Source organism: Myodes glareolus, chromosome 6 (assembly GCF_982192425.1).
Source record: "Myodes glareolus chromosome 6, mMyoGla1.1, whole genome shotgun sequence".
Taxonomy (NCBI): domain Eukaryota; kingdom Metazoa; phylum Chordata; class Mammalia; order Rodentia; family Cricetidae; genus Myodes; species Myodes glareolus.
In genome coordinates, this window is record NC_142031.1 from 90,273,498 (window position 1) to 90,294,903 (window position 21,406).

Below are 21,406 nucleotides of genomic sequence, written 5' to 3' on the forward strand. Positions count from 1 at the left end.
TGCCACTCTGAGTCACCGAGGTTCATCAAAGCCTCCTACCTTTTAAAGCTCATGTCCCACTGTGGGGCTCAGGAAAGCTATTAAAGCCCCACTCCGGTCCTCATGCATGCGAAGCAAGCACTCTACCAATGGAGTCCCACACCCACCCTTATTTTGGTGACCAAAATATATTCAAATTGTAGGTGCAAGGCATCTCTCAGGCAGCTCGACCGGCAGGAGTCTCCTCTCTCCAGGGATTCTTTACTGCCTGTGATGGCCGCCCTCAGCTGGCAACTGAAACTATACCTGGAATGAACTAAACCCATGTGGGGGGCACACCTGGGAGGCAGTTTTGCTTAATTTGGAGTAGGAGCTCTGAGCAATGATGTGTTCAGCTTGTGTCTGCTCAAGTGCAGTGCAGAAGAGGAACAAGGCCACAGCTCTGAGCTCCCAGCTTTTGTTCCTTAGGGCTCTGGTCTGCTTGAGCATTTGCTGTTCACCCTTTCCTCATGCTCCACCATCTTTGGAGGGTCCCAGGCAGGAAGAAAAAGAACTTGATTCCTATCTCAACTTTAGGTCTTCCCTGCAGACGTGTATTCATCTTGCCCCTTTGTACCGCAGGTGAGAGGATGAAGGCTGGGAACATGGCTCAGTGAGTAACCGTGCTTGCGGTGCCTGCATGGTTACCCAAGTGGACCACAATCACCCACATAATGAGGCTGGGCGGTTGTGCACACCTGTAACCCTGCAAGGACAGACGAGGCTTCCTGGCAGCCAGCCTAGCTGAAAAACGGTGAGCTCAGAGTCAGGGACAAGAATGGCTGAGGGGAATGGATGGAGAGGGAACATGAAGGTGCTCCAAATTCTCCTTAGCCTCCACATAGGAGTGCACAAACACGCACGCACGCGCGTGCACACACACACACACACAAATGAATACGAGTTCCTGAAGGTGAAATTCTGGTTTTATTTCAACTGCCTGTAGCAGATAATAACATAAACTATATATATATATTTTTCAGAATCAGCGCTCCTAAGCCCATCACCAATTATGCAATCGTTGAGGAAAAGAGAAGCCTCCAGCCATTTCATCTCTACGTCGTCGCCTCTGCTCCTCGTGCCAAGTTTAACCCTCCAGGCACTGCTGGTGTGAGGTGCTCTCCCCCATCTCCTGCCCTCTAGGCCTGGGCATCTTCTCACACATTAGCTGGGCTTCTAGTTGACCTCAAAGGCAGAAAATCTAAATACTTCTGGATATTTGGATCTTACGATTTCAGTCACACCATAGAAAGATAGCTCAACTCACTCTAGTGATTCTAAAGTGAATCTTTTTTAATCTCTAAGATTTACTTTTACTCTTCCCGTTGTTCTTCTGAAGAGGCAGGCTGGTCCTTCCTCCTCTTCCTCTCTGCATTTCTTTCTCTCTTCCCTCCCTTTTACCCTACTCTCAATAAACTCCTTACTTAAGAAGAAAAGAAAAAGACTCACTTTGAATTGTGTGTATGTGGGTGTGGGTGTGTGCACATGAGTGTGGGTACTCGTGCAGGCTGGAAGAGGGCACCCAATCCCCTGGAGCTAGAGTTAGAGGCAGCTGTGAGCTAACCTGGTCCTCTGCGGGAGCAGTGTGTGTTCTTCTCTGCTGAGCCACCCCTGACGCCCCTAAAGTAAGTCTGAGATGGCAGGCTCCAAACCCCTCCTTGCCCTTCGGAGACCCTAGGAATGTTTAGGCAGACTGAGGTAGACAGAGGCACAAAGGAGATGAATTCTCATAGCTTGAACTCAAGTTCGGGTTAAAACTGTTTTACTAATTTCTGGAGGGTAGTCTGAGGTAAGAGAGGAGACAGAAAAACAAAGAGTTCCATCAAAGAAAGGAAGGCTTAAAGAAAAGAGCCAAGATGGAGCCAGGGTGGAGAGATGGAGCCTATAATTGCATTAGAGTATGGAGGCCACTTTTCCAGTAGTGTCAGGCCTTAGAGGAAGGCACTGGTAGCAGAGTTAATTTGTTCTCTGACCTAGACAGAGAACACAGCTGGTCATGAGACGTGGCCTGAAGCCAGCTCCAGCTGTTGGAAAAGGAAATCAGTATTCAAGCTGACTATTATGGTCGCGACTTAGCACGCAGGATCACTTTTAATTCTTCTCTGTCTTCACCGGGATGGGAGGGACCGGGTTACATCTTCAGCCTTCTTTAAGCGACAGAGAACTTGAAGCAGGTGGTGTGGTTGTACTCCTCCCCAGGCCGCAGCAGCACAGGGGGGAACTGGGGCTGTGGAGGAAATCAGCATTTAGACCTTGCCAGTCACCGTGGCCGTACCAACAGTCACACGGGGTCAGCACTTAGACCTTGCCAGTCACCGTGGCCGTACCAACAGTCACACGGGATCAACACTTAGACCTTGCCAGCCACCGTGGCCGTACCAACAGTCACACGGGGTCAGCACTTAGACCTTGCCAGCCACCGTGGCCGTACCAAGTCACACGGGGTCATCACACAAACTCCTTCCCATGGCTGACAGTCTGAGCAGCAGTAAGCACTCTAAGTAGCAAGTAAAGAGGAAATGAGAAGAAAGGCTTTGGAGGTCTCGTAGATGGTGTGGGCTGGCAAGATGGTTCAGTGGGTAAAGGAGCTTGAGTCCAAGGCTGACAGCCTGAGTCTTACCACTGGAACCCACATGGAGGAAGAGAACTGATCCCTAAAAGTTGTCCCCTGACCTCCATTGCACAAGACTGTCCAAACACCTCTCCCCAAGAAGAGTGCAGATTTTGTTTGTTTGTTTGTTTTTGTTTTTAGTTTTTTGAGACAGGGTTTTCTCTGTCCAGGAACTAGGTCTGTAGACCAGGCTGGCCTCAAACTCACAGTCTGCCTCTGCCTCCCCGACTGCTGGGATTAAAGGTGGGCGCCATTACTGCCCAGTCAAAAATTGAGCTTTTAACAACAGTTACTTGGCTGTGGGTTTTTTTTGTGGTTGTATAAAATGAAAATCAGAAACATGGACTTGAGTGCTGGGATCTGCTACACTGTGTGACACCAGATCAGCGTGACCCTGATAAACCAGCCTGAGGCTTTACCTGATTGACCGCATCAGGCCAGTTCTGGGTCTCGAGGCAGAAACCGGAGTGCTTGGGGTAGACTGCTCCATTCTTGCCCCTCAGAGTACCATCCAGGAAGTTGGCAGTGTAAAACTGGACACCAGGCTGGGTGGTGTACACGTCCAGGATCCGCCCGCTTCCGGCATGACGCACCCTGGGGATAGACAAGCCATTTTCAGTGGGGAAGGAAAAGGCCAAGAACTAGCTTTGGGATGGGAATCAGACTTGGCTGTACAATGGGAGCAAGAAGGATGCGGGAGATAAGAGCGAAGATTCTGGAAGCGTCACAGGGGAGACATGAGCTGTTGGCTTTAAGGACCTTCAGAAACAGCTTCTCGGATGATCTCGACCTCTTTGGGGCATAGTAACAGGATGATGGCTGCATCATGGGAGTCAGGGAGGAGCAATGAGGCTGGAGAGAGGCAATTCAGGGGTCCTGAGATTCTGTTGTGATGCCGGAGACAGCACCCAGGACCTTGTACTCGCTGGTGAGCACTCTGCCACGCTACTGAGATACTCCCAAGGGTGTGGCCCGGGCTGCACTGGAACTCATGAACTCCACCTGCCTCTCCTTCTGGAGTGTTGGGATTAAAGGTTTGTGCCCCCATGTCCGGCCATGGGGCTCTGAAAGATTTGTTTGTTTGTTTATTTTGTTTTTTTGAGACAGAATTTTTCCGTGTAAATGCCCTGGCTGTCCTGGAACTCACTCTGTAGACCAGGCTGGCCTTGAACTCACAGAGACCTGCCTGCCTCTGCCTCCCACCACCTGGCCTGGCTGGGTCTGTACTTTTTGCCAAGGGGATATAAGGAAAGGCCTGTGTCACACAGTCTTGCCAGGAGGCAAATTATACAAGAACTCATTCAAACAAAGAATGCTGGTGTGCTGGTGCTTGTTGTACAAGCTTGACCCTGAGAGTCAATTTCTGAAAGATACCCCCCTCCTCCCCCTGTCCCCCACCCCAGCGCACACTAATAATAATAGAATTTAAAAATTTAAATGCAAAATACAAATATGTTGTCAACCAAAAGGCTGGAAAAAAAATGTTTGGGAAGAAGGGTTCAGGATTTGAATCAATGGGGAGAAGGCAGGAAGGGCTCTTTGGGTAGAGGCACTGAGGAGGGGAACATAATAGGTATGTAGTAGGAAGGGGTCTTGAGCAGGCAAAACCCAAGAAGCCCTGGTTCCTAGAGATTTGGAAAGTCCTTCTTGTCTCTATCAGGGGTCTGAGTCACCTTCCCCCCTAGATTCCTTTGAGTCCACAATCATAGACTGACTAATTGTTTGTGCCAAGCGTGTAATTAGGTTATCAGAATTCCCAATCAAAATGACCCTAGGAACAGGATTTACATTGACAGAATGTGTGCCCTCACTTGTCTATCAAACTGGAGGTGGGCGTGGCGGGAGCTGCAAGAGAAGCGCGGCCTCCAGCTCTGTCCCATAGACTAGGAGGGTCAGTGAAGGCACGGGTGCCCAGAACAGGAGAACCAGGGCCTCTGAGAGAAAAGGGGCTTATAGATCAGGCAGGGGTGGAGGGCCAGAGAGGATGCTGGGTAGAGGGCCAGGGAGGATGCATGGTTGGAGGGGGGGGGCTACATTCTAGAGAATTCACTAGTGGCAGAGGACTTAACAAAGCTATGGCAGGTGGCGTTTGACCCCTGCTCCTATGAGGTGCTGTCGAAACTGTCATAGCGAATGCTCCTCATAAGAACCTGCTGTTTCTTCTCTGCAGAGGCGAAAAGGACAAAGTTCCCAACCTGGCACAAAAATGCTTTTCTTTGGATCCCTTCAGACAGAAGTTGTGGTCAAAGCCAGGGATGTGAAAATCCTGCAGGTGTTTTCCAAGCTCCACTGGCTTTCTCAGGTCAAATGCAGTTCCTTCCACTGGAGCAATGACTCCTGGGAAGAGATAGGAGACAACAGAGGTGGTCATGACTAAGACAAAGCTTATATACACAGTCCTGAAGACCTACGGCTTCTAGTCTCTCTGCCTTCATGTCAATGTGTGGAGGAGAAGGGAACCTGGATTCCAAGTAGGAGAATGAGTTGCTGGGTTCCCGGGATCAGACTATGCAACTGATTGCCAAATGCAGAGTCTAAAACAATGTGAAGGGGACAAAGAGTGGGATGCAGCTGTAGAGGCTTCCAGAACATGCAAAAAAATCCTGCATTCAATTCACAGAACCACACAAAACTAGATGTGATGGTTCACATCTGGAATCCCAGCACACAGAGGCACAAGCAGGAGAATCAGAAGTTCAAATGTGCCAGCTGTGGTGGCAAACACATTTAACCAGCACTCAGTGGCAGCAGCTGAGACAGGTGGACGTCACTGAGTTCAAGGCCAGCCTGGTCTACACAGTGAGTTCCAGGACAGCCAGGGTTACGTAGAGAGACCCCAAATGAGATCTTGTCTCAAAAACAAACAAAAACCCAAATAAAAAAGTACATACACAAAAAAATTTGGATTGGGGAGATGGAACAGTGGGTAAAGCATTTGCCCTGCAAGCTTGAGGACCCGACTCCAAATGCTCAGAACCGTGTAAAAGCTGGACTCAGTAGCACTCTTTGTAAACCGATCATTCCTGTGACAGAATGGGAGGCAGAGACGGGAGAGTTCTGGGAAGCTGTGGGCCAGCTGTCCTAGTATATGCAGCAGGGACAAGAGAGACTAAAATTCAAACAAGGGCAAAAGTGCAGGCAGAACACGGTCCAAGAACGCGGTTGGATGAGGAGTGCATCTAAGAAGAAACTCCGAGTGCTCGAGAGAAAACTCCAAGAAAATAAGAGTCTTGGGACCTCAGTTCTTCAAAGACATAAAATGTTCTTGGAATGCGCTTTTATGCCCCTCCCCCAGGTGTAGCAGATAGGAGCGAATTTACTTACAACTGGTTGTTGTTATGTGTTTATGTGCCTCTATGGAAAACATGATTTGCCATGTGCAGCCTGTCTGCCACATCTGCCACGTGCCTTTGTGATTGCAGTTTTACTCCTGTGACTCCTCTTAACCTTCAGTGTGTGAACTGCCGACGCTCTTGCTGCAGGCCGTGCCAGAGGAGCAGCGAGGGGTAACTGAAGTTCCAGGTGTCAGCCCAGCGGAAGGGAACCCTCTGACGGGCTGATCCCGTTTAGGCAAGGGGAGGGACTGCAGATCCCCGAGTGTCTTTTGTTTCTGCTGCGCCTTTCCGTGTTTGCTGCAGCTCTCTTCCTCTGGTATCTAGCATGGTGCGAGTGGATGTGGGGAGATCTCCACTGCTGTAATACAGTGTGTTTATCTCTTGGAAACAACCCATTCTACTGGGCATTTTTACCTGTGGATTCTCAAGATGACCCCTCCCTAAGCAGTATTAATTTGGTAATAATGACAGCCTATACAGAGTTTTGATGACTAAAAAGAAGTATAAGGATACGATTCACAGCTAAGGCCTATGAGGTCCACCTCAGGAGCAGCTCAGGTTAATGATTAAAAGGACAGCACCTGAGTCCAGGAGCCAGGCTGGCTCTAATTCTCTTAATGTTGAAAATAGGAAGTCATGTATCATTAGCTAAAACAAAGCTCCAAATAACTTCAGGTTAGAACAGATGCCTTGCTAATAGTTTTAAGATAAATAACCCCGGAAAACAAGCTAGAGTTCACAAGGACACATAGCTGAGCTGTTTGACTCATTAGGCTAGGGTCGAAAATACAAAATGGCCTGATGCGGGAGAATTGTCTGTATTCTGTGAATCATGCTTTAAATAAATGCTGATTGGCCAGGCAGGAAGTAGAGGTGGGTCAACCAGACAGGAAGTAGAGGTGGGGCAATGAGAACAGGAGTATTCTGGGAAGCAGGAAGCTCCCTTGGCCATTCCGGCCCAGACCACCGAAGAAGCAACATGTGAGCTGACAGCTGGAAAAGGTACTGAGCCACATGGCTAACACAGACAAGAGTTATGGGTTACCATAAGATGTAAGAATTAGTTAATAAGAAGAAGACTGAGCTAATGGGCCAATCAGTTTATAACCTAATGTAGACTATGTGTGATTTTCTTTGGGACTTGCCGGTTGTGGGGTACCGGGCAGGACAGAAACCCCAACAAGCCGGCCGTCATGCTACAGTCTGATTGTTGCTAGCTGCCCTTGTGAGGCCTGGTTAATAATCAAAAGTGATGGCTAATTTCTTCTTCTTCTTCTTTTTTTTTTTTAGTTTTTTAAAATTGATTTAATTGAGCTCTACAGTTTTCTCTGCTCCCCTCCCTTCCTCTCTCCTCCCCTTCAACCCTCTCCCAAGGTTCCCATGCTCCCAATTTACTCAGGAGATCTTGTCTTTTTCTACTTCCCATGTAGATTAGATCCATGTATCTCTCTTAGGGTCCTCATTGTTGTCTAGGTTCTCTGGGATTGTGATTTGTGGGCTGGTTTTCTTTGATTATGTTTAAAACCACTTAAGAGTGAGTACATAGAATAATTGTCTTTCTGGGTCTGGGTTACCTCACTCAATATGATGTTTTCTAGCTCCATCCATTTGCCTGCAAGATGATAAATTTCTTTCACCAATTCCTGATCTCAACCTTTTGTTACTGATGAATGGGTGTGTACCCTGAGGACTAAAACTTCAGCTGACTGACTGTTTTTTAATGTATAAAAGTTTAGGTTTGTGACTCCCTTACAATTCCTTCTAAGATGACCTTTCATCATGAAGTGAGTGACTTTCTTTGTAACTGCAGTTTGCAGCCCACCAACGCAAGAGTTGACTGAGAACAAAGTCTCTTGCTCACTCATGATCTAGATGTACTGTATGGGGGTCACTGGAATGACTCTGTTTCTCACCATCTAAGGGGGATGAAAAACGTGCTTTTACCTGTAATCATTCACTTGAGAAATGGAATGCAATATTTCTGACTCTTGTCCTGCCTGGAAGACTTTGTTGGGGAATAAAAGCTGTAGAAAATCATGAGAGATGAGAGAGAATAAAGAAGGAAGCCATCAAGAGTGTGTGTGTTTATTTTCTTATAATGCCTTCAGGTAGAAGATTCTAGTTTACGCTGCCTCCGTTGGATTCCTTTCAAAGCCCTGTGCTGCTGGAGGCTGCCCCCCCCCCAGACAGCAGTACTTCTGAATAAAGTTGGTTATTGTATGAGACTTTCGTCTGCCTCATTTATTGGCTCCATTCTCCCAGGTCCCACCAACCCCAGAGGAGTAAACAAGGTAAGGGCTGACATATGAAGTCATGTCACATAGTCCACAAGGTGAGGGCTGACATATGAAGTCACGTCACATAGTCCACACATTCCACACATGCACATACTGTGGCAGGCATGCACCTGTACTTACACACAAAAAAAATGCACACTTGTTTATATATACACAAATATTTTTTGGAAAGCTTGTATGTGCACATGAGTGCAGATGTCTGTGAAGTCCAGAAGAGAGTGTTGGATAGTGTTTAAGATCTCCTGGAGTTGGAGTTGCAGGTGGTTAGGAGACACCTGACATGCATGCTGGGAATCAAACTTAGGTCCTCTGCTGAGCCATCCTGAATTTTTTTTTTTTAAGTGCAAGAAAAGAAAAATAGAGGCTGGAGAAATGGCTCAGCGGTTAAGAGCACTGACTGCTCTTCCAGAGGACCTGGGTTCAATTCCCAGCACCCACATGTCAGCTCACAACTGTTTGAAAATCCAGTTCCAGGGGACCTGACACCTTCACACCAATGCACATAAAATAAAAGATAAATAAATCATAAAAATTAAAAAAAAAGAAAAGAAAAATAAATCAAGGAAACACACACTTTTCATTAAGAATTGTGATGGTTGCCGGGTGATGGTGGCACACACCTTTAATCCTAGCACTTGGGAAGCAGAGGCCTGCAGGTATCTATGAGTTCAAGGCTAGCCTGGTCTACAAAGTAAGTTCCAGGATAGTCAGGGATGTTACACAGAGAAAGCTTGTCTTGAAAAACAACAACAACAACAAAAACACAAAAAAAACCCCAAAATTGTGATGGTTAGCTATCTTGCCAACATCATAGGATTTAGAATCCTCCAGGAGACACCCGCATGTCTGTCAAGCCGTTTCCACAGAGTTCAAAGAGGAAAGCCCCTGCATATGGGTGTCTGTCTCACTGGCAGGAGTCTCAGACTGAATAAAAAGGGGGAAGGGAGGCAGGTGCTGAGCACTGTAATCATCCGGATGTGAGGAACGCGCTGCCTCGGGCTCCAGCTGCCACAACCTGAAGCCCCACAGTAATTAACCATGCCCTCTTAAACCATGAGCCAAAAGAGAGTCTTAGGTTGTTTTCTGCCAGGTACTTATTACAATGATGAGGAAAATAATGGCTGTAAGGGTTCAGTAGGATAAAGGGTGATTGTTGCTCTATCCTAGAGCTCATAATGATGACCAGACACTAATATAAATTCTGAGAGTAGTGATCCCCCACCCCTGGCCCCAGGCAGGGTTTCTCTGTGCAGCCCTGACAGTCCTGGAGCTCACTGTAGACCAGGCTGGCCTCAAACTCCCAGAAATTCTCCTGCCTCTGTCTCCTGAGTGCTGGGTTATTAAAGACATGTGCCACCACCTCTTGGATGAGATTATTAAACCACTGCGGGCCAGTATTAGATAAAGGAACACCAGCAATCACCCTGTTCCAAGTACATCCCCATCAGCCTGTAGACACTTCCCAAGTGGTGTTGGAAACAGTTAATACCACTGGAACAAATGAGCTGACTGGGTCAGTCAAGAGAAAGCTGAGAAATATGGCCATTCTAAGGTCGGCCACTTGACTCAGGGAGTTATGCGCTGGTGAGCATAGCTTCCCTGTATGCAAGCCCAATCCCCCACCTCATCACAATGGCACAGATGAGCGGCCAGTCCCATCCGAGGACACGGCTGTGTGGGGACCAAGAGCAAAGCAGAGAAGAGATATGGCGGTCATCATACAACCAATGCCAAGTCCAGAGCATCGCAAGCTCGGCATTACAGAGGTCAGGAGAGCATTAAAATAATTAAAGCTGGGCAGGTGGTATACACCTTTAATTCCAACATTCAGAAGTAGGAGTGTTCTCCTGCAGGAGTCCTGTGGGTTCAAGGCCAGGCTAGTCTCCATGGCAGGATCCAGGCCAGTCAGGGCTCCATGATACTATTTCAAAAACAAAACAAATAAAAAAAACCATAACCATTGAAATAATTATATAAGCGAAAAGAGAACCAGCTCGGTTATTAACGTCCTTAGTTCTGCTTTTGTGGGTCCCGACATGCTGAGAGAAAACGGAACCTTTGGATAAAAGAGAACGTCCCTTTTTAAATTCCAGAATTGTTGTGCCTGATGCAGGAGCAAGACACTGTCACCCGGGCAAGACCATCCTGGCACTGGGTTCTCCACCTGGGAATCTGGGAAGCACGAAGAGCTACCACAGTCAGTCTTAGACAAGAAAGGCAGCGGCCTGGGAAATGCAAAACCACCCACGCCTTTCTCTGGAAAAGAATTCTGACAAGGTAATTGCCCATGTGGTGAACCTCCACGGCGACGGATGTAGACGGCACGAAACGCCGTATGATGAAAGAACGTCACGATTCCTCACACAGCCACTTCCTTCCACAGCAGTCTCTGTCGCTTAGTCCCCACGCTCCCTTCAGGAGCCATCGCAAGCTCGTCACGAGGCAGGGCGTGCACGCGGCACCCTCACATCGGGTAGCCTTCTGTACCATCTTTGCACTCAATGTGTCTTAGTGGATGTTTCTAAATTTATCCCTAGGCATTTAAAAGAAAACTCTCTGCGCTGATTTTTTTCTCTCTCTATGGTAATTGGTCTATTTAAGATTTCTTGTGCTGGGGAGATGGCTCAGTCGGTAAGGCAACTTGCTGAGCAAGCGTGGGACCTGAGTTCAAATCCTCAGCAGTCACATAAAAAGCCAGGTATGGCTGTGCACACAAGAGCCTACGGCACTGTCGGGTGGAATCGGGAGGGATCCTGGGGTTTGCAGGCCACTGTGCTAGTCCAGGCTCAGAGACAGACAGTTCCAAGGGAATAAAGCAGAGACCGATACCCGACATCCTCCTCTGGCTTCTGAATGTGCACATGGCTGCATGTACACACAGACACACATGTTCAAAGGGATCGTTATAATCCTTTTGACTTTATCTTTCTGTGATTTCTCAGTATTTGTTTCTTGGTTTTTGTATTGAACAAGAATACACGGAGCTGTTAATGCTTTATCTCCACCCATACACACACCCAGTGCCAGAGACTGAAGTGGGAACCTCACAAATACTAGGCAATCTACACTGAACTACATTCCCAGCCCTGGTTTGTCTACTATTTTTCCTTCTCTCCAGTGAAGTAGCTCCTCTTTTTAAAACCACAATACCTGCTGCCCCTGTCGTTGCTGTTTAGAGACAGCCTTTCTGTTTAGCCCCGGAAGGCCTGGAAATGATTATACAGTCAACACTGGCCTCAAATTCACCATTTCCCCACCTCAGCTTCACGAACGTTGTGATTACAGATGTGTGTCACTGTGTCTGGGTCTTTATTATTATTTTTTTACTTCCCATGCTTTTGTTTTCCCCTGAGGCAGGGTTTTTCTGTGTGACAGTCCTAGCTCTTCTGGAACTCACCTTGAAGACCAGGCTGGCCTCGAACTCACAGAGATCTGCCTGCCTCTGCCTCTGCCTCTAGAGTGCTGGGATTAAAGGTGTGCATTACCGCCGCCTGGCTATATGCTTATTTTGTTATTCTTACTCTTTAAAAAAAGGATTTTTTTTTCTCTCTCTCTCTCTCTGTTGTGTGTGTCTGTGTCTGTGTTGGGGTATGTGCACATGAGTGCAGGGGCCCAAGGAGATCAGAAGGCAGATTCCCTGGGGCCAGAGGTATCAGTGGTTATGAACCACGTGACCAAGGGTGCTGGTGAGCAAACTCACGTCCTCTGCACAAACAGTATGCACTCTATCCACGGATCCGTCTCTACTGCTCTTACCAGACCCTCAGTCACTCCTCTTTTGCGCTTCCTTGGATGGTGGAAATAAGCAGGGCAGGCTTTTCTTCTGAGCAGCACTCCAGCTGTCTCAGATGTGAAGACTTCTCATTGGAAAAACAAAACAAAACAAAACTGCAATTTACATTGTTTTATACTCTAATGTACTGTAAGATTTTGTTATGTGTGATTATAATGTGAAGCCATTTAGTAGACAGTGGAGGGATTAAGAGACCGACAACACTTCCTGATCCATGCTGGCTATGTTTCTTCTATCTTAGGAAATTTCTGAGGCCTTTTTCATGGGCTGAGTTATGGTAAAATTTTTGGCTTGTTTTGTTTAGTTTTTGAGACGGCCTCACCACACCAGGCTGGCCTCTGCCTCTGCTTCTCATGCTGGGACTAAAGGCGTGACCCCCATGCCCTCTCTACCCACATTAGTTTTTGAAGCAGTGTCTCTCACTGGCCTGGAACTTGTTACTCTAGGCTGGCTGGCCCAGTGAGCCCCAAGGTTCTACCTGTCTCTGCCTCCCCAGTCTGTGCTACCATGTCTGGCTTTTTTCTGTATGTTGGGATTGAACTCAGATCCTTATGCTCGTAGCACACACACTTGTACAAAGACGGAGTTATTTCCCCTGCAGAGACACTACTCCCCAGGAGGTGGCGCTACAAACACGAGAGCAGGAGCATGCACCGTGTCTGCCAGTCAGTCCTCTGCACCGTTATGCAGCACAAATAATAAAAACCCAGAGACAGATATTGGGTTCCACTTGAAGAACAGAAAAGCAAAAGCAGTTAGCCAGTAGAGAGACTCTTACCTCTTTGAAATCTTCAGACTGAGAAAGAGAAAGTTCCTGTCTCATTCTGCCTTATATTCCTCTCTAGTGCTGGGATAAGAGGCGTGTCTCACCACCACCGCCCAGCCTCTGTGGCTAACTAGTGTGGCTGCTGGGATTGAAGGTGTGAGCCATCACTGCCTGGCCTATAGTTGACTAGTGAGGCTATTTTGCACTGACCTTCAGGCAAGCTTTATTAAAACACAAATAATATACCACTATACTGTTATCTGGGAGAATTAGTAGCTAATTTTGGCTCTCTAAGGCAAATCCTAGATGGTGGGGATCTCCTGGGTACATTTTGTTTTTAACATTTAAAACTGTAGACTTTAATAAATGTAATGAATATAATAAAGTCAGTTTGTGGAGAAGCTGGCAAAGACACATAAAATAGGACACACATGTGGTCAATCTAAAGTTTCTGTATTTCATTCCTCTTGCAAAATATTTACCAAAGCTGTTTACTATACAATTTTTCAAATGTGATTTTGGTTTTGGAAGTCCTTTATTATAAATGCATATATGTACAGACATACATATATTTGTTTTGATTTGTTTTTTTCCAGACAGGGTTTCTCTGGGTTGCTCTGCTATCATGGAACTCACTTTGTAGACCAGACTGGCCTCGAACTCACAGAGATTCGCCTGCCTCTGCCTCCCAAGTGCTCAGATTAAAGGCGTACACCACCATGGTTCGGCCACTTAGAGCTTTCTTAAAGTCATACTTGACTCACAGTCTAAACTTTGTGACTGTCCTAAGGATTATGAATACTTCCTCATAAGGTAATCACAGAAGACTATTAGGAATAAAAGAACCGTGGAATTTCATGACGATGGTGAGGGCACACTGTAGGCCTGTTTCGTCCATACTGAGTAAACTGTGAGTCAGCGACTGCTTATCCCTTCCTGTAGTAAGCTGCTGCTGTGGGCTGCTTCACATATTACATGCACATATTTGACAGATGACATGCTTGAGCATAGCACACATGAATGCATCAAATTCTTCAGGGTAATACATGCGACATTAAGCCGAGGTTGGAAAGGGTTAATTCTTTTTTTTTAATTTCAAGCTATATTTGTGTATTTTAGGTATGAGTTTCTGTCTTCATGCACACCAGAAGAGGGCATCAGATCCCATTACAGACGGCTGTGAGCTACCAGGTGGTTGCTGGGATTTGAACTCAATACCTCTGGCAAGAGTAGTCAAGTGCTCTTAACCACTGAGTCATCTCTCCAGCCATGCCCCTCCTCCAGAGGATTAATTCTTAAAAACTATGCCTTGATGTAAAATTAGAACACCTTTAATCCCAGTACTCAGAAGGTAAAAGCAGGCGGATCTCTGTGAGTTTGAGACCACACTGGTCTACAGAGCGAGTTCCAGGACAGGTTTCAAAACTATAGAGAAACCTTGCCTTGAAAAACAAACCAAAAAAGGCAGAGGCCATAGGATCTCTGTGAGTTGAGGGCCAGCCTAGTTAACATAGTGAGCTCCAGGACAGCCAGTACTAAATAGAGATACTGTGCCACAAACCAACCAACCAACCAACCAACCAACCAACCAACCAACCAACCAACCAAAGAAACAAACAAGGGAATTCGGAAGAGTTCCAAAATAAGACTTTCTTTCTTTCTTTCTTTCTTCCTTTCTTTCTTTCTTTCTTTCTTTCTTTCTTTCTTTCTTTCTTTCTTTCCTCTCCCTCTCTCTCTCTCCCTCCCTCCCTCCCTTCCTTCCTTTCCTTTTTTAAAATTCGTATGCCCTCATGTGCGCCACAGGCAGGTATGTGGAAACTATGAAATTTGCACCCCAGATTTACCATGTCTGGGCTTTTTCTAATAAGTGGAATTCCTTTTCTGTGACTCCTGCAACACTCTGGTAAAGTCCAACTGATTACTTAAGAATATTCTCTAAGGGCTAGAGAGATGGCTCAGCAGTTAAGAGCAAACTGGCTGCTCATCTAGAGGGCCCAGGTTCAATCCCAGCACCCATACAGTAGCTCACAAATGTGCCTGCTAATGTGAATTCCAGGGGATCTGATGTCCTCTTCTGGCCTCTGCAGGCACCAGGCTTGCATATGGTACGCAGAATACATGCAGGAAAAATAAATACCCATACACACAAAATCAAAAAAGAATACTCTCTAAGTCATGCATGGTAATAGATACTTGTGATCTCAGCATTATAAGGTTGAGGCTGGAGCATCACCCTGAGTTTCAGGCCACACTGGGGTAAACAGTAATACCCTATCTCAAGACAACAGCAACAAAACAGAAAAAAGTGTAACCTATAGCCAAGCATGGTGCTGCATGTAATACTGGGCAGAAATATCTCAACTTTGAGATCAGCCTGAGAGACATAGTGAAACCCTATGAAAAATGAAAAGCTGAGTAGTGGATCTCTGTGAGTTCGAGGCCAGCCTGGTCCACTGGTCTACATAGTGAGTTCCAGGACAGCTAGAGCTACATAACAGAGAGAGCCTGTCTCAAAAACTAAAAACAAACAAACAAACAAACAAAAACCAGTCTTCTCTAGCCTCTCTAGTAGCTTTTTCCTGGGAAGAACTTTCATAGTCAGACTAATTCCTTCTCTACTTTGTTGCCATCAGACAAGAAACACTTTTAACTGCTCTCCACATTGGCCTAACTAGTGCAGTATGGCAAGCTCTCTGCCTCTGACGAAGGTTGGTTCTGAAAGAGTCCTGTCCTCCACACTACCACCATGAACTAGAGTCTTTGCTTGATGGCAAAGCTGAGTATGCCTGAACCAGTGCAGGAAAACAGGAGTCCTTCCAGAGGTGGCAGCGTTCAGTGACACAGTCAGAACCGAGTCCAGAAAGGCCCATGTGAGCTGCCTCATCCAGATCCCTCACTTTGCAGAAAGAGACACTGTCCCAGGGGCAAAGGGACATCTCCAGAGCCTCGAAGTCTCCAAATGTCCTTGAAGGCCCTCTCTGACTCACTATGATATGTCTGCCTTGGTGACAGCACCTTCCACCCTAAGCCCCCAAGTCCTCTGGCTTTTCTGAGACTCTGGAAAATGAATGAGTTCTTTTAACTTGCTAATCTGCATATACAAGTTTCTGCTTTGTGCTAAGAATAGAAAAGAGACGTCAATCATGCTTTGAAGGCTGAGTGTGCAGACAATGAACAGGAAATGGAAAGTGTGTCCACAGAGAGGGTGCCATATCATGGTTCTAGTTTAGAAGTCACCGCATTCCTCCCATCTTCCCTCCCTGTCCATCTGTCCATCCATCTATCCCTCATGTGTGCGGCAAAATGTAAAGCCTGCAGTTGGTAACCTCTGATCGGAAGATGAAGATGTGGCCTGACAGCTCAAGGGCTCAGGAGTTGACTTGACTGAACCTGCTTCCTCTTCCCAGCAAAGCCTAAGGGCACACAGCAGTAACGATCCCTTGCATGCTGTTCACACGGCCACAGCCATGACCTAAAGCTGCAGGGAAGCAGCTGGGGTGAGCGTGGGCTGGAGTTAACAGCGCAGGGCTTGCTTGCAGACTCCAAGAGGAGGGAGAGAGGCAAGAAAGTTAAGAAGATTCGCAAAGAGGCGTTTTTCCGTGATGGGCTCCTGACCTAAGCTGGGCTGGGGTAGAGTGGAAAGTGAGGTCGTGAGTGGGTGGGTAGAGTAGAAGGATGAGAGGACTGCGGGCTCTTGTGGTCCTGAAGCATGATGGGATCTCGAAGACAGACATCCTGAAGAGTGCTCACGGCGGGCCTCAATGGGAGGAAAACAATCAAACCCGAGATAGTAGCCCTGAGCAGGTAAGGACACATGAGGGACAGGCATCTGAAGACAGCGCGACTAAGGGACTAGGAGGTCAGGGCACCACCAAAAAGGCCAAGCATTAGGACAGGAGCGGTGCCGGAGGGACAGTGACCTAGAAGAGAGGGAATGGCAGGAGAAGGGTGTGAGCACAGGACAACAGGGGTCCACGAGCACGTCGTCGCGCCAGCTGTTACAGCTGCATCCCTTCTGCCAGATGAAGTGGATCTGGTCACTGAAGACAGAACTTTCTAACGCTAACCTCTGTCACCAGGGGTTAGTCTACGTCGTTCTATGTGCATTCTTGACAGAGTGGTACTTACTCTCTGGAAGTGAGAACTCCCAGTCCTTTAGCATACCCCCTGCCTTGACTTCTCTTCTCTCACCGAGGGTCTCACTGCCGCATGTTATCATGAGGAATGTGGCCTGTCTTCAGGTCTGTGGCAGACTGCACCCTAGTCTACACCCCATCCCCCTTGTCCCCTTTCTGACGTGGTACCGACACTCCCTCACTGACAGCTGACATCTTCCTTTCCCCCTTGAACTTAGATGCACCTCAACAACTGCCTCAAACCGTAGAGGTGCTGGATGTGAGTCCTGAGATGAAGCTAGGAAATATAAAGTGGCTTCAGCCTGGGCTGCTCTCTCAGGACATGTGTGCTGGACGCCTGGCCACCATACCACCAGGAAGCCTAAGTCACAAGGAGGAGTGTGTGCAGTCAGGGTGACAGCCAAACACGGAAGAGGACTCTGCAGATGTCCCAGCAGCTGCTCTGGTCTTTGCTGGAGGCCCTCGAGGATGACTTGCCCGGACTAAAAGAAACAATGAGAGACCCTGAACGACTGGGCTTGAGGGGTTTGCTATGTGGCAGCAGCTTCCGTGAAGCAGCTCCAGGATGTTTCTGCCTCTCAGAACTTACTGACAAGTCCCTGCGGGATGCTGTGGGAGTTCCTTCAGCTCCTTCAGCCAATCGCCACTGAGTTACCAGCCCATTGGGGCGTGGTCTCTCCCTTTAAAAAAAGCAGCGGCTGTCCTCCACTCTGTCTTTGTCTTCCGGCTCCGTTTCCGGCCCCTGGACTCCTTTCCTGTTCGCGCGGAGGGGCTGTTGTCTGGGACGGTAATCTGTAAGTTTTTTCCCCTTTGAATAAATAACCATTCTATTAATCATAATTCCAAACTGGTGTGGGATTGTCTGTGACTTACGCCTTCAGCGGGAGGCCACTCTCCATCCTCCTCCCGTTTGCACGGTGGTTTTAGCTGCCTTCAGGAGAGCTTACATCAAGAGCGTGGATCCTTAAATTACTTTTGGATGGGAGGGCACCAAACATAGGTACTGGGGAGCGCTCGAAGACCTGAGTCTATTCCACAAAACCTACATTAAAAAATTAATAATTTTAAACTTTAAAAGGCCAGACATAATGGCATGTAATCCCAGGTCCAGGCAGATGCAGAAGGCGGCTGCTTGGGGCTCACTGACCAGCAAGCCGAGCCTTCTTGCTAAGCTCCAGGCCAGCGAGAGATCGCAAAGGACAGGCTGGACGGCGCCCAGGGAACCACAACCGAGGTTCTCCTGTGCACACACAAACAGGAGTTTGTGAGTTCATTTTTTAAAAAAGTATTATCTATGTCAACGGTTAAACTGACCCCAGGAAGCCTAAAACAACATGGCAGACACAGGCTTACAATAGAAACTTCTACAGGGTTGTGAAAATGCCACGGCTGGGGGGATTCAGCCGGGTCGGCCACGGTTTCAGAGCTGTGACAGGAGCCTAGTTTTATGAGTCAGGACTGGCTAATGTGATGAGGGGGTGGAGATGGCAACACGGGAATAGACTTCTGCTTCCTGTGAACTTTTGCTTGGGACACAAGCTGGACACAGTTGTATAACATTACACAGACACTATGGCTTCTGAGCTCTGACAATTAGGGCATGCGGTTGAAAGATGTAAGAAACAGGGTAGATGGTGAGCTAAGTCAGCTGCTGCTTATGAACCCCTGATCAAAAATAGTGTGTGAGCTGGGCAGTGGTGGTGCACACTTTAATCCCAGCACTTGGGAGGCAGAGGCAGGCAGATCTCTGTGAGTTTGAGACCAGTCTGGTCTACAAGAGTTAGTTTCAGGACAAGGCTCCAAAGCAACACAGAGAAACCCTGTCTCAAAACACACACACACACACACACACACACACACACACACACATACACTGTGTGTGTGTGTGTCTTTTTTTTTTTGATTTTTTGAGACAGGTTTCTTGGTGTAACAGTCCTAGTTGTACTGAAACTCCCTTTGTAGACCAGGCTGACCTCAAACTCGCTGAGATCCGCCTGCCTCTGCCTCCTGATGCTGGGACTAAAGGTGTGCGCCACCACAGTTCAGCTCTGTGTTGCTTTTTAAAAACAGTGTTGTCCTCTACATATGTGCTGTGTCATCTAACACCTCCAACACCCCCTTCCATACAGATACATCGCCGCATACATGAATAATACTAAATATTAACATTTTTAAAAGGAGGAGAAAAAATGGGGCCAGCAAGATGGCACTTGTCAAAAAGCCAACGACCAAAGTTTGATCCTTAGGACCTATACAAGGAGAGGACCAGAGTTGGAGAGATGGTTCAGAGGTTAAGAGCACTGGCTGACCTTACAGAGGTCCTGAGTTCAATTCCCAGCAACCACATGGTGGCTCACAACCATCGCTAATGAGATCTGGCGCCCTCTTCTGGCCATGCAGGCATATATGCAGGCAGAACACGGTATTTTAATTTAACAATAAAATTAAAAAAACAAAAAGGATCAGGAATCAGAGGCAGGTGGATTTCTGTGAGTTTGAGGCCAGCCTGGTCTGCTGGGGATGTGCCAGAGTGGAAGGCACTCTCCTAGCATACGCAAGGCCCTGGGTTCAACCCCCAGCACTGTGCACACACGACAAGTTTAAAAGCTACTGTGCCTTCTGAAGATTGTTTTTCGGGTCTGGGATGTAGTTCAGTTGGTGGAGTGGTGGCCTAGGATACACGAAACCCTGGGTTTTACCACCAGTACTGCATAACTGGATGCTGCTCATCTACAACCCCGGCACTTGCGCAGTGGAAGCAGGACAGCCAGAAATTAAAGACTATCCTTTGACTAGAGTCTCAGGACAGCCTAGAAAACACGAGGTTCTGTCTCGTGTACGTGTGTGGGTGTGTGTGGTTCCAGGGATTATACCTGGAGCCTTAGGCAACCACTCTACCACTAACCCATATACCAAGGATTCCTTCTGCTTTTTATTTTAAGGTAGGGTTTTAGTTGCCCAAACAGACCTTGATTTGAAATTCTCCTTCCTTGGCCTCTCAAGCAGCTGGGATTTCAGGCCTCTGCCATCAGCACAATTTAGAAAAAAGGTTCTGTTTTCCTTGTATTTTGGTTTGTAAGACTATGTAAAATATCTTCGGATTCAGATGAATTTCCTAACCGATCTTGGATAAGTTCTGTGTCTTTGTAGGATTTAATTTCTCCATTTTTAAGACAGAGCTAATACTGACATCTGCTTGGCACACAATTAGCTTGCTTTGATTGTTACACACATGCATGCACACGTGTATGTGGTAAGAGAAAAGTGTTGGAGCACGGCCAGTTCCATTTAAGAATAGGATGTTTCTGTTTTGTTTTTCACTTTCCAGTGTTAATTATTTAAAGATTTAGAACAATGGGTTTAAAACTTTGTGTGGAGTCATGAGTTCCCTTGAGAATCCTGAAAGTTGTAGACTTTCTCTCCCTCTCTCGAGGAAAAGTACATATGCACACAACAGAAGGTTCCTAGAACTTCCTAGTTCAGTCATGCCTATACCGTAAGAATCACAGAGCATGCTGTCTTCCCTGATTGCATGACAAAATCCACAGGTGCGATGCTGCAGTGACATCACCAGGGATTTGGTCAGTGAGCCAGTCAGGCATCTACTGGCTGATAGCCACTTAGAGCAACGCAGCAAAGACTCCAGGTAACACAAAGGCCTCCCCTGCAGCATTTATAATCTCTTCCTTTTCTTCTCTCTCTCTCTCTCTCTCTCTCTCTCTCTCTCTTTCTTTTGAGACAGGGTTTCTCTGTGAAATAGTCCTGGCTGTCCTGAAACTAGTTCTCTTATAGACCAGGCTGGCCTCGACCTCACAGAGATCCACCTGCCTCTGTGCCACCACCGCCCGGCTTCCCTCTATTTTCCTGCAGCACATACAACAAACCCAGGAAGGCAGAGATGCGTGACTCAGTGTGAGCACATCAAGAGCTTTCAGAAATAGCAGGGAAATGAAGCACTGAAGAAAGCAGGACTCATTCCTAACGGCAACCTCCAAAGTGCAGCCGCAGAGGTCAGGTGTCACCCAGGATTCTGGTGGGTATCAGACGTCATGACCACCAGCATCCATTACGTCACTTCCCTGGGGCACCCTGTCTACCTGTTTGGCAATCGACGCCATAGAATGGTTGTTTTACAATTTAAAAAAAAACAAAAAACATTTTTATTTATTTTATGAATGCTTTCCTTGTACAAATATGTGTTTATCACATGTGTGCCTGGTACCAATGGAGGTAAAAAGAGGAACTGGATCCCTTGGCATTGGAGTTACAGATAGCTCTAAACCATCATGTGGGTACTGAAAATCAAACCTGGGTCTTCTGCAAGAGCAACAAGTGCTCCTAATCACTGGGCCATCTCACTACCACCTTGATCTTTTTTCTTTTCTTGTCTTTTTTTTTGGTTTTCGAGACAGGGTTTCGCTGTAGTTTTAGAGTCTGTCCTAGAACTAGT

General features: G+C 47.1%; 1 protein-coding gene and 1 long non-coding RNA gene across 2 annotated transcripts in view; one reads left to right on the top strand and one right to left on the bottom strand.

The window, feature by feature from the left end:
• Positions 1-926: 926 nt before the first annotated feature.
• Positions 927-21,406, bottom strand: part of Galm (galactose mutarotase) — a 61,255-nt gene continuing 40,775 nt past the window's right edge. The window contains exons 5-7 of the mRNA XM_048416068.3: positions 4,825-4,966; positions 3,049-3,223; positions 927-2,245 (exon numbers count right to left, since the gene is read on the bottom strand). Of these exons, the coding sequence (XP_048272025.2) occupies positions 2,168-2,245; positions 3,049-3,223; positions 4,825-4,966 (395 nt within the window). The 3' untranslated portion in view covers positions 927-2,167. The remainder of the gene's footprint in view (positions 2,246-3,048; positions 3,224-4,824; positions 4,967-21,406) is intronic.
• LOC146894333 (uncharacterized) lies at positions 16,415-17,796 on the top strand. Its single transcript, XR_015002398.1, has 2 exons — positions 16,415-16,624; positions 17,175-17,796. It is a non-coding gene; the product is annotated as an uncharacterized LOC146894333 (long non-coding RNA).